Consider the following 15,767-nt stretch of genomic DNA (forward strand, 5'->3'; position numbering starts at 1 on the left):
AAGTTATGTTGTATATATGTATATGTATCTAAGGAAACAGGGAAATAGTAAATGTTAAGTCCTCCTTTGAAAAGTTTTTATCCAAAATGCTATTTTTACTGTTATTTTAAAGGGCAAGCAAAATTCGGTTTTCTAAGAGAATTGATTTCTGTGGAACATGTTAGAGGACCTCTTCCCCCCTCCCTCCCTCCTTCCCTTGTTTTCTTCCTCCCTCCCTCCCTCCCTCCGTCCCTCTCACAGTTAGAACTGTGTAGCTAACCATGTCTCTTTTACCTTGAGCAGCTAGAAAGCACACAGCCAAATTTGACTTTCAAACATACCGGCTCTGTTGGCCTTTATGGCATGTTCTTTTGGGTTCTTTTCCTGATCTTGACCTGATCTTTTCTTCATCTTGACACATTTATATTTTCCTAGAACTGATTCTTTATTACTATTTACCTTCATCATTATTTTTATTATTTGTGCTATAGTTGTAGGGTACTTTAAATCCTTTATGGAAAAAGATTGAGATCTCTCTGCTTATGGCATGAGATGGATGGAGTGACATTTTAACTGCTACTTCATCATACAATCAGATTGAGAACTCAGTCAAGAGTAACCAAGCTTCTTGCAGATAAAATGGAATTTTCAAATGACAGAACATTGTAAGTGCTTGAATAGGGTCCTGGAGCTTTTTAGCTCACGATCTGCTGGACTTGGTAATTGAAAGGTTAATACAAAATCACGCATCCTGAAAATTGAAAGTTAAATTCCAAAAAGTTAAAATTGACTAAATATAATCACAGGATATGTGCACAACCCAAAGGGCAGCCAAAAAAGAGCCACAGCTGCTGATTCCTTTAGAACGAAGGAGAGCGAACTTCCTCACAAAGCAGGCTGCAGTGGCCCAGCAGTGGTGACACTGTAGAGCCAGGGTTCTTTCCTTTGCCCATCTCGTGTTTTCACTGATACGGTTCAGTTCAAGGAACATGGCTTCTCCTCACTGTCCTGACTTCTCGGATACTGTGAGTAGCCCAGGGAGTGGCTGTAATGTTGAACAGATCACACATAGAACCCAAAGGGCTACAGAACCCTGCTTTCACCGAAGGACTTATATTTATGTAAATCATGTAGCATTTTACAGTCTCTAAAAATCTACAAGGAAAAAAGTCTTTGAAAGAGAAAACTTACCATATTATGCCCAGTAGCAGATTCTGGAAGCAAATCTATTTATAAGTCATATCAGGCAATAATTTGATTCTAATACATTACTTGTTCAGGGATGCTTTTTAAAAAAATCTCCTTAAGAGCTATAAAAACTGGCTTCCCTAAAATCAGAGAGGGCTCAGATAGGACATTTATACAAAGCAGTGACTTTATAAATTTTAAGTGAAACTCCCTGAAAGTGTCTGTGTCATCTATTGGGTTGGCCGTCCACACCTGCCCCCTTCTCTCCATGTCCCATCAACTCCTAGGACCTGTCCCTCACACAGGTTAACATGGTTATAACCACCTTTGGGCTCTCAGTAGACCTGATAGCACCATATGAGCTGTCCCCACCATAGCAGGTTGGGTGGGCACCAACCCCCAACCTGCACTGGACCAAGACGCCTCTTCGCAGGGGGATTGGGAAGCAGGTCTGTGGAATCCCAGTCTTTAAGGAGAGGAGATATAAATGTGGGAATTGTGGGTTACCATATTCCTCCCCCTGGAGTAGGGGAAGCAGATGTGAAAAAAGAGAAAGAATGATTCGGAGAAGAGTGCTGGGAAGGGCAGAGGGCAACAGGTGAATTGAAAAGAGAGACCTGGGGCTTCCCTGGTGGCGCAGTGGTTAAGAACCCGCCTGCCAATGCAGGGGACACGGGTTCGAGCCCTGGTCTGGAAAGATCCCACAGGCCGCGGAGCAGCTAAGACTGTGCGCCACAACTAGTGAGCCTGCGCGCCTATAGAGCCCGTGCTCCACAACAAGAGAAGCCACCGCAATGAGAAGCCCGTGCACCGCAACGAAGAGTAGCCCCCGCTCACCACAACTAGAGAAAGTCCACGCGCAGCATTGAAGACCCAACGCAGCCAAAAATTAAAAAAAAAAAAAAAGAAACAAAAAAGAGAACTGGATGCTCTGGAGCCCTCATGCCAGGTGATCCTGACGCAGCTGCACCCCCGCCCTTGGTTCTACACACCCAACACTTACAGGCAAGGGTTCTCCTCATGATGAATCCCCCGCATTGGGGTTAAGTAGCCTTGAGGGTTTCTATCATACACAACCAAGAATCCTAACTAATCTGCAAGTGATAGAACACTTTTGTTCAAGGGCACAAAACTTGAAAGTTAAACAGGCAATTGTTGGAACTGATTCCAACTGGCTGAGTGCGGACAAGCCTCTTCTTCATTCTGGGCCTTAATTCTGGAATCGATTTCTAATATTCCCTTTGCTGAGTAATTAATTCACGGGACTAAAAACACAAAACAATCCCTTTCAGCGAATGTATTTCCTTTTAATATGGGAGAATAACAAAACACAACTCCTTTTTGTATAGTTATAAAAAAACTCAATTCAGTATTTTGTCCAAATCTCTCAGGGCAAACCTAATACTTAACTCGTGCTACCAATATTTTGTAGAGAAATTTAACACTTGAGATTAGAAAATTGGGTATATATTGGCATAAATTGTTTAAAAATGTATTTTGGTTCCTTTTTATCCTCTGGATACTGGAGAGGTATCTAATTTTACCAATAAAGGAGTTTCCCAACAGCAGTGACTTCTAAATATGATGGATTTTTAGAGATTTGTCATCAAAGGTGTAGCTTTGGTAGAGTTTTCACAAACACAGGTGCAAATGGATTGGCAAGAATTTAGAATCTTGAGCTGGTGGGTAGGAAACCACAGTCTGATCTTTTCACATTTCAGATGAGGAGTTTAGACCCAGAGTGAGGAGGTCGCCCTTACTTAGCTAACTTGAACCAAAGAGGGGGCCAGACCTGGGTCCCAGCTCCCACCCCGAATCGTTTCTACAAGTCTCAGGGGCAATGTGTGAAGTGGTCCGTGCGCTCTCTGCCCTCTTCTCCCATCAAGATGTGGAGGTGAGGTGGGGCCATGAGGGCGGCTCCTGCACAATGACCACAGGACATCTGTGTGAACGTCAAAGGAAGGGGTAAGGAGAGAAAAAGAGTGAGAGAACGTTGTCATGGGAATGCCAAGGCAAACCACAAGATGAAAAAGAGTTGAAACCCATTCTGCTACCTCAGGTTTTATTTACTCAAATAATAAATCAAGACATCTGTGTCAAAACCAATGCAGTGTAAAACAGACTAAAGATAAGCTTTTGAATCTGATCAACACTGTCTTCTAAATACCAAAATCCTTTAAAAGGGATACCACTGCACTTTTATCTACATCACTGTTCCAATTACTATATGGCATTTGTGCAAGCTCTCTCTTTGTTCTAGCTTCTTTGAAAAATTCTAAATTGCTCACCAAGAATGATTAATATAATGACAGAATTATCTAGAATTTTATCATTCTATGAGCAGAACAGTTTCTAAACTCACAACGGGCCAGGAAAGTCAAATAGGCTTGAGAAATTAAGCATTTACTACAGATGAGATCAATGACCTCCTCCTGGGGGTTAGGTGTACCTGGGGGTCAGTATTGAACTTCAGAAGAGAACTTCATTCAACTGGAATCTGGCCAGAGAAAGAAATATCAGCCTTTAGGGAATAGAAAGCAAACAATTGTGGCCCTAAAATTTTGTGGTGGGGATTTGTGTTACTGCCCAAAGATGGCACTGACTCATATCACTGGATGTTAACCCCCTTCCAAGTTTCATTCATTCAACTGATTGTTCAGTGCTGGTCCTGTAGAGAACATCCCAGCTCCCGCTGAAATCCCATATCCCCTGAGAAATGCAAGCCCACTGAGGGTAGCTTCCCTGCCCTGGAGCCGTTTGACAAAATAATTAATTTTTAGAGACAAGCGGAGGTAGATGAAATTAAATTATTTTCATACTTTTATTTCATTAAACAGTTTCATTCCCTTTCTGGATTCGAAGATTCATACTTATCCTAGAAGGTAGACCTGGAAAGACCTCAGAGGTCAGACGGGGTAACCTCACTTTGCTCAGTGAGTCGTCAGGGCGCTTAGCTAGTTGGCTGGCAGAACCAGAGCTTCATTTCATCTCCTGAATCCCAGAGCCAGTGACCTTTTCTCTAAATAAAATCTATCAAAAACTGATACACTTTACAGACATATTTCAGACCCTGGTTTTATTTTAAGGCAAAACAATCCAAGACACAGAGGGTTAAAGCTATTCTCTCTGATCTGCTGTGTACAAATGGACCCCCCCTTCCCCTCAGCACCTCAGGGAATAACTGCGACCCCCCCCCCCCCCCCCCCGTCCCTGTGCCCCCGCCCCCGCCCCCGCCCCCAGCCTCCAGGGAGGCCCTTTCTGCCCTGCTTATTCTCACTCTGCCTTCTAAACCCTGAACACTCCTAGCAGCTGGTGATGAAAACTCAAAAAGCTAATTGTTTTTGAGATGAGAGAGGAAGAGAAGAGGAAGACCAAAATAAAGAGGTAAAATCCTTGGGAAATTTAAAGCTACAGGTGGGGTTTGTAGAAATGGCATTTGGCGGGAATTTTTAATATTACTTACTGCTAATTTTCTTTTCTTTTTTTTTTTTAAGTTGCTTTCTTGGGAAGGGAAGCTGTGAATTAGCTCTTTTTTTTTTTTTTTTCCTGGCTGCTTCGGGTCTTAGCTGTGGCACACGGGATCTTCGTTGAGGCACGCGGGATCTTTTGTTGCAGCACGTGGGCTTCTCTCTAGTTGTGGCGTGCGGGTTTTCTCTTCTCTAGCTGTGGCGTGCGCATGGGCTCCAGGGCGCATGGGCTCTGTAGTTTGCAGCACATGGGCTCTCTCGTTGAGGCACGCGAGCTCAGTAGTTGTGGCACGCGGGCTTAGTTGCCCCGCGGCATGTGGGATCCTAGCTCCCTGACCAGGGATCGAACCCGCGTCCCCTGCATTGGAAGGCGGATTCTTTACCACTAGACCACCAGGGAAGTCTTTCTAATGTCATTTACACACCCAAAGTCATTGTAATTTCAAAACATAAAATATGTAAGATAGGAAGACTTAGTTAAAAAAATGGAAAATTCCCAAAATGATTGTAGAGAAAGCTTTTTTCCCCTCTCATTTGACTTGTGTCTGTTTTCTGTGTCTTTAGCCCCAAACTCAAGTCACATATCAGCAAGGCTAGGTCACTAGACCTGATATTCCTGAAGCCCCTGTGCATGGACCACAGGAGCTCTGTCCAAGCTGCTGCATCCTGGCCTCAGGACGCAGCAAGTCACTGACCGTCCTCAAGCATCTGTCTCCTCATCCACAAAGAGGGCACAATGATAATGTATAACCTCACAGAGTTGTGAGGTTCTGTAAGGGGGAATCATGCTTTGGAAGCTCTCTGTAGGGCACAGAGAGCGGTAGTTTTCACTAAAGCCTAGTCATGGTTTGGATGAAGAACTAAGTGATTGCTGCACCTGCTACTTGTGATACTTGGATACATCAGCAATGTTCACCCTGGACCCCATTTGTTTCAACAATGAGGGAGTAAATTTAGCCATTTGGAGAAGAAAGTCTACACTTAGGATCCAGACTTTTTTGCTTGGGAAGTTGATACAAGGACCTCCATCCTATGATACACATGTAGGAATAGATTTTGCTTCCACGTAAGCAATATTTCACTTTAATAAATGTAGTAAATAATCACATTTGTATGAGTGTATTGAGTGAAAGGCCTCTTCACTGATAGCTCACAGAAGACATTTTTAACCAGTCTGCTGTCACTTTGCGGTGACTCACACAGCTAAGTTCCAGCTCATGCGAGGACAGGGCGGTGCTTGCGCACTAATCTATCAGACCCAGGGAAACCGTCATGTGCCCAGGGCTGGGCGGATGGAAACCTCTCTTTGTTGATTTCTTCCTTTCTCTAACGCCCAAGGCCAGGCAGGGGTCACCTGGCTAATAACAGCCACGAGGCACCTGAGGGACTTGTAGTTCTGCAGGTGCTGATTTCCCAACTCCCTCTTCCCCGTGGCAGAGAGCGTCACACAGTCTGACCAGCATGGTCAAGGTTAAGTTTAGCCCTGCTTCCTCCCCTGACCCCAGAGCCCCCAAACTGACCCCTCTAACTCCATGCTTCCCGGTCCTACCTGCTGTCCCACTGACTTTGCTTCTCTTCTCTCCCCTAAGATAGGCCTACTGAGGGACCCTCACTGGCCATGTGGCGACTGCCAGGCAGGTGGCATCCTCAGGGCTTTCTGATGGGAAAACAGAGCTCTGGTGGTTTGTTCAAGGTTAGGAGTTGAACCTGGGGTTTCCAGGTTTTTAGCCAGGAATCTTGCCATCCTTGCTTTAGATGGGGCAGATGTCTGGGGACCCATTAGCAAAAGTGGCTAAATGGGGCAGATAGGCAGAAATCTACCCACTTGGAGCAAGTCCCACAGTGCCTCTCCCTAGAGAACTGGCAACAGCTCTGAGGTTTTCTCATACCTGGAAGGCGGAGGAGAAGGGAGGGGAGATGGAGTTTTCAAGTCATCAGAGCAGCATTAAAGAACACAAACAACTATCGTGTGATCCCACATTCAGAGACTGGGCTCTGACGCACGGATATGTCATTCCTCTTAAGTCCCTGTAGGAAATGCAAGATACTAGGACTAGGATGGAATGTAAACCATTTCTTAAGGAAGCATGCTAGCATTTCTCTTCTTCCAAGAGTTTCCCTCCAAAGAGAACGTGAGCTCATCTTTTCTCCCTGATTCTCGACTGTGGCTGTAAGGGCTGCCTGTTACGGGGAAAGGGGCAGGAAGGAGGGTGCAAAATCACGCAGGAGGGAGGCACAGGCTCCAGATGAAGCAGCATCACGTCCACACCTCTGGGAGGCCCCTCTCCCGATGCTGTGAATTTCATCCATTTCTCTGGTGACTTCCCCAAGCGTCCCTCCATGTGGACCTTCCACACAGTCCAGCAAGAGGCCCCCTCCTCCATCTCATCCCACCAACCCCTCCCTCACCCTCATTGCCTATATATGTACAGAGTATAGCAAGATGTCCGTGCTATCCGGAAAGAGAAAACAAAAGCATAATTTTTAACTTTGTCCACCCATTTTGGGATCAGTACACCTGAGCTGGGTGGAGAGGGGAGGCTGGGCTCAAGCACCAGCCCGGTGAGGAGGCTGAGTGGAGATGCAGAGAATAAAATGCTAAGAGCAAAGAGCAGGCTTGGCCATGACTGGAGCCGGGAGAGGTGCTGGAAACCACCCAGCGCTACCCTTTCCCTTCTGGTGGGAAGGGAAGCAGGGCCTGGAGGCTGACGCCCGGGAAGAACATCGACCTGCCAGCAGGGGTGGAAGGTGGTCCACTGGGTACAGATGGGGCTGAGTTCCAAGACTGCACTCCAGTTCTGGAAACCTCCACAAAACCCACCGAAGCCTCCCCAAGTCCCCCTCGCCCATTCCGGAGAACAGGTTTTGCTTCTGCCCTTTCCTTTATGGGAGGAAGAGGAGGATTTTTGCCTAACCACTTCCCAATGCCTTCATCTGAAGTTGGGGATAGGAGCCTTTGTTTTTCGGGTGGCTATGCAGATTAACACCCAGCATAAGGGCTGGCACAGCACAGGGCTCAACAAGTGTCCGTGTACCGCCTCCAACCTCCCTCTCCGCTTTCCCATAAAGGACGCTAGTCTTTGGCAGAAATCTTGGGAAGGAGCGATTCATTCTCTCCTTCCGCACGATAAGCCGCTCGTGCAGGGAAGGTGGCGGAGCACAGAGGAAGGAGCCAGGCCCACAGCGGACAGGAGACCCCAGTGTGAGGAACTGGGGGCCCTGCGGGCACATCGGCCCCCTCTCTCCACTCTCGCTTCTCTGGGAAGAGCTCGGGTCTCAGGGATTCAGCCACGCGCACTTTCTTACCTTGAGAGGCACGGCGGCAGGCGGGGCCGGGCAGCTCCTGCTGGTCTGGAGGAGCGCACGATGCCTGCCGAGCCTGGCGCTCCTGGGCCGCGTGGAGGTGCCCGAGCCCTCAGCGCTCCGCGGGCGTCCCGGGCAGGGGGCCGGCGCCTCGCCACCTCCCCCGGACCCGGGGCTTTCAGCCGCGGCGGCGGCCTGGGCCTGGGGAAGGGAGCCTCCCACGGCGTCCTGAGCCTGCGGGTCCGTGCCCCACACGTGCCGCGGGGCGGGACCGCCCGGCCAGGGCTTCCAGCCCGCGGAGGGACTGCGGCCACCGTCGCCCATGCCGCGAGCCGGGCTAGGGGGTCTGCATGGCCCGGGCTGCCGCCGTCCACGGGTCCCGGAGGCGGGGGATCTGCGAGCGCGCCCCCTGCTTGCATCCACGTCCCGGGTTTTCTCCTCTCCCTCTTTCCCCTCCTCGGGAGCAGAGCAAATGGGAGCAGCTGGTGCCTCTGTCCCACGGCCCTGCCTCTGCGGGGGAGGGGCAGCCGGGCCCCGCGGGAGCCCGAGGGCCCGGCCTGCCGAGAAGCCGGTCCCGGGGCCCGGGAGAGAGCGTGCCTGCTCCGGGCCCCCTGCGGCCGCAGTCCGGGCGGGAGCCAGGGCGGGGCGGGCGCGCGCCGGGGTGGGCCGCAGCTGCACGGAGAGGAAGGAAGTTTTCATCTGCTGCTGCTCAGCCAAGTCCTCCAGGGGCTCGGCTGCTCCAGCCGGGTCGACTTTCAGACCTCGGGGCCCAGGGATGCGAAGGCCGGCAGCTGTGGGCAGGCGTGACCTGGCCCCATGGCTCCACGACGGCCTGAGGAAGCAAATGATACACCTTCAGCCCAGGGGGAGTCTTCCCCCTGGAGTGGGGAAGGAGTGGGGATGGAGGTGACCCAGCCGTGGGTTGGACTGGGCATGAACAGACAGGCTGGGGGAGCGAGGCTGGGAGGGAACAGTCGGGACTCGCCTGCCCTCTCCCTGGTGTGTCTGACAGATTTCCTTCTGTTATCCGGCCCCCTCCCCATATTTGAATTGAAGACACTAAAGTAACTAGTTTCCATGCTTATCCTAAACTCCATATCAGCGACACCTGTTGTTTGGTGTCTGACCCTGAGACGGATGCATGTAAAGATGAGCCCCCAGGACACTTCAAAGCTCACTTTCAATCTACCTTTCTTGCATCAGTGACACACAGTTTTAAACAACTTTAATGTTTTAATGAATTTCCACTTGAAATCATGTGGTTAGTCAGGAATTCCCCAGGGGGTAGTCCCATAGTCCCACAGCAAAATACTAGGCATCACACACACACACACACACACACACACACACACACACACACACAAATAGATAAGTAAAAATAAAGAGATAAAGATGAAAAAGAGAAAATAAGAAAGAAAGATGAAATAAGAAAATCTATCCAGGTGACAAATCAAGCAGGAGGTTTTTTGTTAAATTATTTTAAGAAATACTTTAGTTTTCTTAAACTGTGAGAACAATAGGAAATCACCTGAAAATTCATCCAGTAATTCACATTTAGAGGGTTACTACAGGCTCAATATCCCTCACAATGGAAAAGAGCCCTTTGAGTCCTGCTGACCTTGATCCTGGGGAGAGCACAGCAGTGGGTGGAAAAGGTCTTTTCTTTATCAATTTGAGCTTGACTGGGAGGGAACCAGGAAATGATCCTCTGAGACAAACTGGCACTCGGCCTGGAGAGCTGGCAGCGAACTAGCCTGAGCCACAGCCTCCCAGCTCCTGGCCGTGACCTCCCACAGGCAGTGTACCTTCTGTGGCCGAGGGCACCGGCCCTGGCTGACCACCGCTGGCTGGGGCGACTCCTTGGAAATTCTCAGCCTGGGTGGATGGGGCCCTGTGTTTGTTTTCCTTCTTAAACATCTTCACACAGCTTTTCCACCCAAGTTTATGGAGGCTTCTCCTCGTTTCCAGACAGCTGACAAATGACTCAGTCTACATGTGTCCAGAGCTGTCTGGGCCAGGCTCTGGACGCTGTAGCCCCTTTATAACAAACACCATGACAGAGAAAATTGCAGCAAAACATATGTCCAAGTCTCAGACTTATCCATTGAAATAATGACATATTGATCTGATTATATTTATTTTCAACAAAAATCCCATGTGAGTGATGTCTAGGCCTCTTAATGTAACTCACTCACCTATAAAAGAACTTACTTGGACATTGTAACCACTCAACAAGTATTGTACTAGTTGGTTAACCGATTAACTGAATAAGGGTGGTGGGGGGAACTCTGTCTTCCTGCAGAACGGGAATTTGGGGAGAAGTACCATTGTCTTGTCTTAGCTTCCAGGGGTTCGAGCATCACACTAGGTGCTCTGCATGTCTGTTATTCACAGTTCAGCCCCATCTTGAGGGGCAGGGGGCAGTGTTTCCACTGCACAGGTGAGGAGGTGGAGCTCGGGGAAGGGAAATGATTGCCTTTTTACCACAACTGCCCCAGATGGGCAGGGGCTTAAGGAACCATCAGATGAGAAGTTTCACTTCAACTCTAACCTGCAAATAAAACAATGTACCACAAAGTCTGTGGTGGTGGTGAGTTCAGGACAATTCTCTCTTCCGACTTGTTATTAGCAAGGCTGCAGCAGAGGTGATTACTGCCAAATGTTTCATGTCTAGGTTGTTTGGGCTGGCCTAGGAGGAGAGTAAACAAATGGCGGGGATGCCACTGGGGGGTTGACAGGAGGGCGGAGGGACTTACCTGGAGGACACGTGTAAGACACCTCCTTAGTAGTGGGGGGACTTTTAGGGAGCTGGGCTTCTCTGTGAGAAGTAGGGGCAGGTGCCAGAAAAACATAGGCTTCTGCTGTGATGTAAATAGCACAGGGACTGAGAGCACGAGCTCTGGTGCTACACAGACATTTTTCTGAGCCCACTGTGTGGCTTTGTGACCTTGAGCAAGTTACTTAACCTCTCTGATAATCAGTTTCCTCTTCTCTGAGTTAACAATACCCACTTCATGGGGTTGTTGAGAGGATGAAGTGGAAGTGTCTGTCAACGCCTTATTTAGCGTAGTATCGGGCACAAAAAGGTTTCTCGATAAATGTTAGCATTTCTTAGAATGCATATGCACACACTTTTCAGGCCTACAAAGATTGGTTGACCCAATGGAACAATGTGAGCTGTTGCATGAAATCTGTCTTTTTTTTTTTTTTTTAACCTGCAATGGCAATCATATGCAAGTTTGTACGCTTCCTATCTGATGGGTAAGCATCCGAGAACTGAAGAAGTCACTGCGATGAGGGAAGGGTTAAGGTTAGGGTTAACAGTGAGTTTGGGGTCTGGAGGTCTGACATGATCATTTATTAGTTGTGACTCACAGCAAGTTTCTGACCCTCAGTGGTCTTACCTGAGCAAAATATATTTCTGCCCTTTCTGTCTTACAGAATTGTTTTGAAGGTCAAGGGCGATAATCTGTGTAAGAGTACTCTGTAAACACAAAATTAATATTTATTAAGTCTTTAAATCAGGATGGGTGTTGTTATAATAATATCATTAATAATAACTCTAAACTTAACCATCGTCTGATTTCTCTGAGAACTCAAGATTTCTTTGTCTGAAAGGGTTCTAAATTGATCTCATATTTCTCCACCACCACTGACCTTCACGATTCATAAGGTGTGAAGGCAAACAACAGATAATTTAAACTGGACTCTATTTCTGCTAACGACCTCTTCTCATCACTTCTAGAGAGAAAAAGAAGATTCTAGAAACTTAACACGGGTGGAGCAGGGAGTGGGCACTGAGGAGAGATGTCAGGGCTTCTCTCTCTCCAACCTTGCGACAACCTCATGCAGTCGGCAGCTGAGCCCCCTTCCAGAGAGACTGAGAGCACTGGGGTCCGGGGCTCGGGAGCAGCAGCGGAGATTTCATCGGGTCTGGCTCCCTCCTCCCCTCTCTAGACCGGTGGACGGTGCACTCAGCTGGGCCAGCCCGTCTGCTCCTCTCTCCAAACCTGGGCTCCCTGGAAAGGCCCACCCGCCCACATGAGCTGCCTTGCTGCCCAGGGAGCTACTCGCTAAAGTTGTTTCTCTAGCGTTCTTAAGAGCTTAAATGATTTAAGATTGTACAAAATGGTACCTTACAAGATCTGTTGTCTGAATTGAAGAAAAGCAATTCTCCCAAGAGTAGTGATTCCAGAGAAAGAGTGTTAAAGGCCCATGTCCCGGGGGTCCCAAGGGCTCCTGGAAATACTCCATTCAGGAGTGACAGCCTCTCCACACACACTCATTCTCTCAGGGGAGTTCACGCCACCTGTCCTTGGCAACTAAATTGGGAGCCTTCTGGAGTCCCTGTGCCCAGTTTGGTCGTGACCTTCCGGCATTAGCAGCCTGATAGGAAGAGAAGAAGGTGGTAACTATAGCCCTCTCCTGCCAAAGGATATGTTTTGGAAAATGCATTTTTTATAAGTAATTTTCCAAGAATTTTCTTCCTTCTTTTTTTAATTTTTCTTTTTTATTTTTGGCTGCGTTGGGTCTTCACTGCTGTGCATGCGTGGGCTTTCTCTAGTTGCAGCATGTGGGCTTCTCATTGCGGTGGCTTCTCGTGCGTAGCACGGGCTCTAGGCGTGCGGGCTTCAGTAGTTGTGGCTCGCGGGCTTAGACCGCAGACTCAGTAGTTGTGGCGCATGGGCTTAGTTGCTCCGTGGCATGTGGGATCTTCCCAGACCAGGGCTCAAACCCGTGTCCCCTGCACTGGCAGGCGGATTCTTAACCACTGCGCCACCAGGGAATTCCCTGAAAATGCATTCTTGATTCAAGAAAGAATGAGAGACAAGGCGGAGGTGGGGGTGGGCCTGAGGGAGAGCTTGGCAGAAATGAAGGCTGAATGGTTAGGGAGGCAGAGAGAGTGGAACCGAGCAGAACTCTGCGGGGTCCTCAATTACAAAGGCCCCTCCACGTCCCCTGCCTCTTGTTTGTAGAAAAGCTGAAGTCTCCCAGGCCTCCCTGAGTCCAAAAGAGTGGGCCCAAGCAGCTAATGATCAGGACAATAGAGTCCCAGACTCAGTGTCTGATGCACACTCCTGAGCTGTTTTACAGATACTATAACTGCCACCAGAGGGAAAAAGCTCACTGCATGATGACCAGACTGCAGCCATGACATAACTGCCCCACCCTGAGCAGTACTGAGTCTATGGCTAGCACAATTCCAAGAACTGGCCTCAAGAGAATGGGATTAGCACTGCTGCTCATGATCATCTATACCTTTGTGGGCATCAAAGTAATTATAGCTTGCTCTGCCCATATACATAAGCAGGCAACCAAAATTGTCAGCAAAGAGATACTACAGACACATGTCAACATCTTCCACTCTAAGACCTCAACGCCCTTTCTCAGCATGAAGAAGTTACAGAAGATGTACATTCGTTCCTAATCCCATAGAAAAGAAATGATATCTGATGGGGGCGGGGGGGGGGTGGAATTTGTAAGCAGCTCTTTGCAGGAAACTGCCCTCAGCAGGAAACCCCCTTTCTTGTCACTTTAGCAAAGCATCTTATGGGAAAACCCGAACAAACATTTTGGCCAACCCAATACATTGTAACTAACCTTAAACCAGGCACCCCCATGCTCTGCTCATCTCCAGCCCAAGCACACTTTTCAAATCTTCTGATCACACAATACCTTGCCTAACTTGTTGGTTCTTTCCTTAGATCAAAGAAGTAGAAATGAAGAATAGGTAATTAACAGATGATCAGACCTCTTCCCTAGCTTCCCCTTCAGTAATATTGTGAACAGACTGTGTGAACAAGACATCATCTAAAGAAAATCACAAGAAGTTGAGAAACCTGCACGCAGTGGGGGAGGATGATGACTCTGACCCCCTATCTCAATGATTAACTGAGATTATGCCCCCTTTTTTCCCTTTAAAAACTGTCATGGCTGAGTAGAATCTTCAGAGTTGGTCTTGGGACATGAGTCCACCTTCTCCCCAGATTGCAGGCTTTTCTGATGAAAGCATTTTTCCTTTCTACCAACCACTGCCTCTGAGGTATTGATTTTTTGGTTTGTTTGTTTGTTTGTTTTTGTTGAATTTTTGAATTTTATTTTATTTATTTTTTATACAGCAGGTTCTTGTTAGTTATCTACTTTATACATATTAGTGTATACATGTCAATCCCAATCTCCCAATTCATCACACCACCACCACCAGCCCCCTGTTACTTTCCCCCCTTGGTGTCCGTACATTTGTTCCCTACATCTGCGTCTCTATTTCTGCCCTGCAAACCCGTTCATCGGTACCATTTTTCTAGGTTCCACATATATGCATTAATATACAATATTTGTTTTTCTCTTTCTGACTTACTTCACTCTGTATGACAGTCTCTAGATCCATCCACATCTCTACAAATGACCCAATTTCATTCCTTTTTATGGCTGAGTACTATTCCATTGTATATATGTACCACATCTTCTTTATCCACTTGTCTGTCGATGGGCATTTAGGTTGCTTCCATGACCTGGCTATTGTAAATAGTGCTTCAGTGAACATTGGAGTGCATGTGTCTTTTTGAATTACGGTTTTCTCTGGGTATATGCCCAGTAGTGGGATTGCTGGGTCATATGGTAATTCTATTTTTAGTTTTTTAAGGAACCTCCATACTCGGGTATTGATTTTTGAGTGGTGAGCAGCCAGACCTGAGATCAGTAACAAGAGGGATGGCAGGAATCAGCACCAAGCATTCCTGCTCAGGCCGTACAAATAAAGCTTCAGGACTTTCCAGGATATTCTGTCTACTGGTTAGAAATGCACCCTCACAGTTGTAGCTTGGTTTCCTCCATTATCGTAAGGAGATTTGCCTAATAGTGAGCTTGATGGTGGTGACAGTGAGAGCTGCCATTTACGGAAAATCTCTTTTATGCCTGACACGGCCAAGGGCACTTTATATATATGACTTCTCACCCCTAGAACAAGGTAAATATTAGACTCTGTCTCAAAGACAGGGACACAAAATCTGCAGAAGTTAAACTGCTTTCCCAAAGCAACATAGCAATGAGGTGGACCCAGGTCTTTCAGGATCCAAAGTCCATGCCCTTTCCACAATGCCACATTGCCTCCCAATGAATATATTTAGAGGACAATGTTATCTTCCATTTTACAGACAAAGACTTGAGATTTGGAGAGGTTAAAAAAAGAAAACTTTTCTCACATCCTCCCTAGGTTCCAGGGGCACATGGTCCCCTCAACTCCTCCACTCCTTACTTTCTCCAAACCCAGTCCCCTGTGACTATTTTTTCCTCTCCTCCAAAAGCAAGCCGGGCTCATTTCTTCAGGAGATGACACTGTGTCAGATAGTCCCCTTGTGATGACTATTTATGGAGGAACCAGATGGGAACGCTTGGGAAATGCTCTGATTAGAAGGAGGCTTTCATTTCCATCCTGCTTCTATTTCCTTTACTGCCTGCCACCCAACTCCATACACACATGGGTGTGTTCTGAACGCTTCTTTGTATGTTAAGTTGCTATGTGTCTACCCTGGCATCTGATCACACAGGCTGATGCTTTGGAAGTAAATGGAAAAAGTTCTTGAACAGATCAGAGCACTGGCCTGAGGAACTTGAACGCTCTGTCCTGTGTCGAGCTCAGATGGCCATCCTCTCGTTTGCAGTTCCGAGACCCTTTCTACTACTACGAGGCGCTGGGCAGTTAGAGGTGGGGTCCTTGCAGGGAGCAGGGCCACCCCACCGAGGGGCTGGGGTGGGTGGGAGGAGAAGGGCGGCTTGAGGGGGAGGAGTGGGTTTGGGGTCTGTGTTTGCTGAGGCCCGGGCCAGAGGCAG

The 15,767-nt window shown here is 47.9% G+C and overlaps 1 protein-coding gene across 1 annotated transcript in view; it reads right to left on the reverse strand.

The window, feature by feature from the left end:
- Positions 1–8,529, reverse strand: part of PSD3 (pleckstrin and Sec7 domain containing 3) — a 550,392-nt gene extending 541,863 nt beyond the window's left edge. Inside the window, exon 1 of the mRNA XM_036838889.1 lies at positions 7,941–8,529. Within this exon, the coding sequence (XP_036694784.1) occupies positions 7,941–8,261 (321 nt within the window). The 5' untranslated portion in view covers positions 8,262–8,529. The remainder of the gene's footprint in view (positions 1–7,940) is intronic.
- Positions 8,530–15,767: the final 7,238 nt, after the last annotated feature.

The sequence above is a fragment of the Balaenoptera musculus genome, chromosome 21, assembly GCF_009873245.2.
Source record: "Balaenoptera musculus isolate JJ_BM4_2016_0621 chromosome 21, mBalMus1.pri.v3, whole genome shotgun sequence".
In the NCBI taxonomy this organism is placed as follows: domain Eukaryota; kingdom Metazoa; phylum Chordata; class Mammalia; order Artiodactyla; family Balaenopteridae; genus Balaenoptera; species Balaenoptera musculus.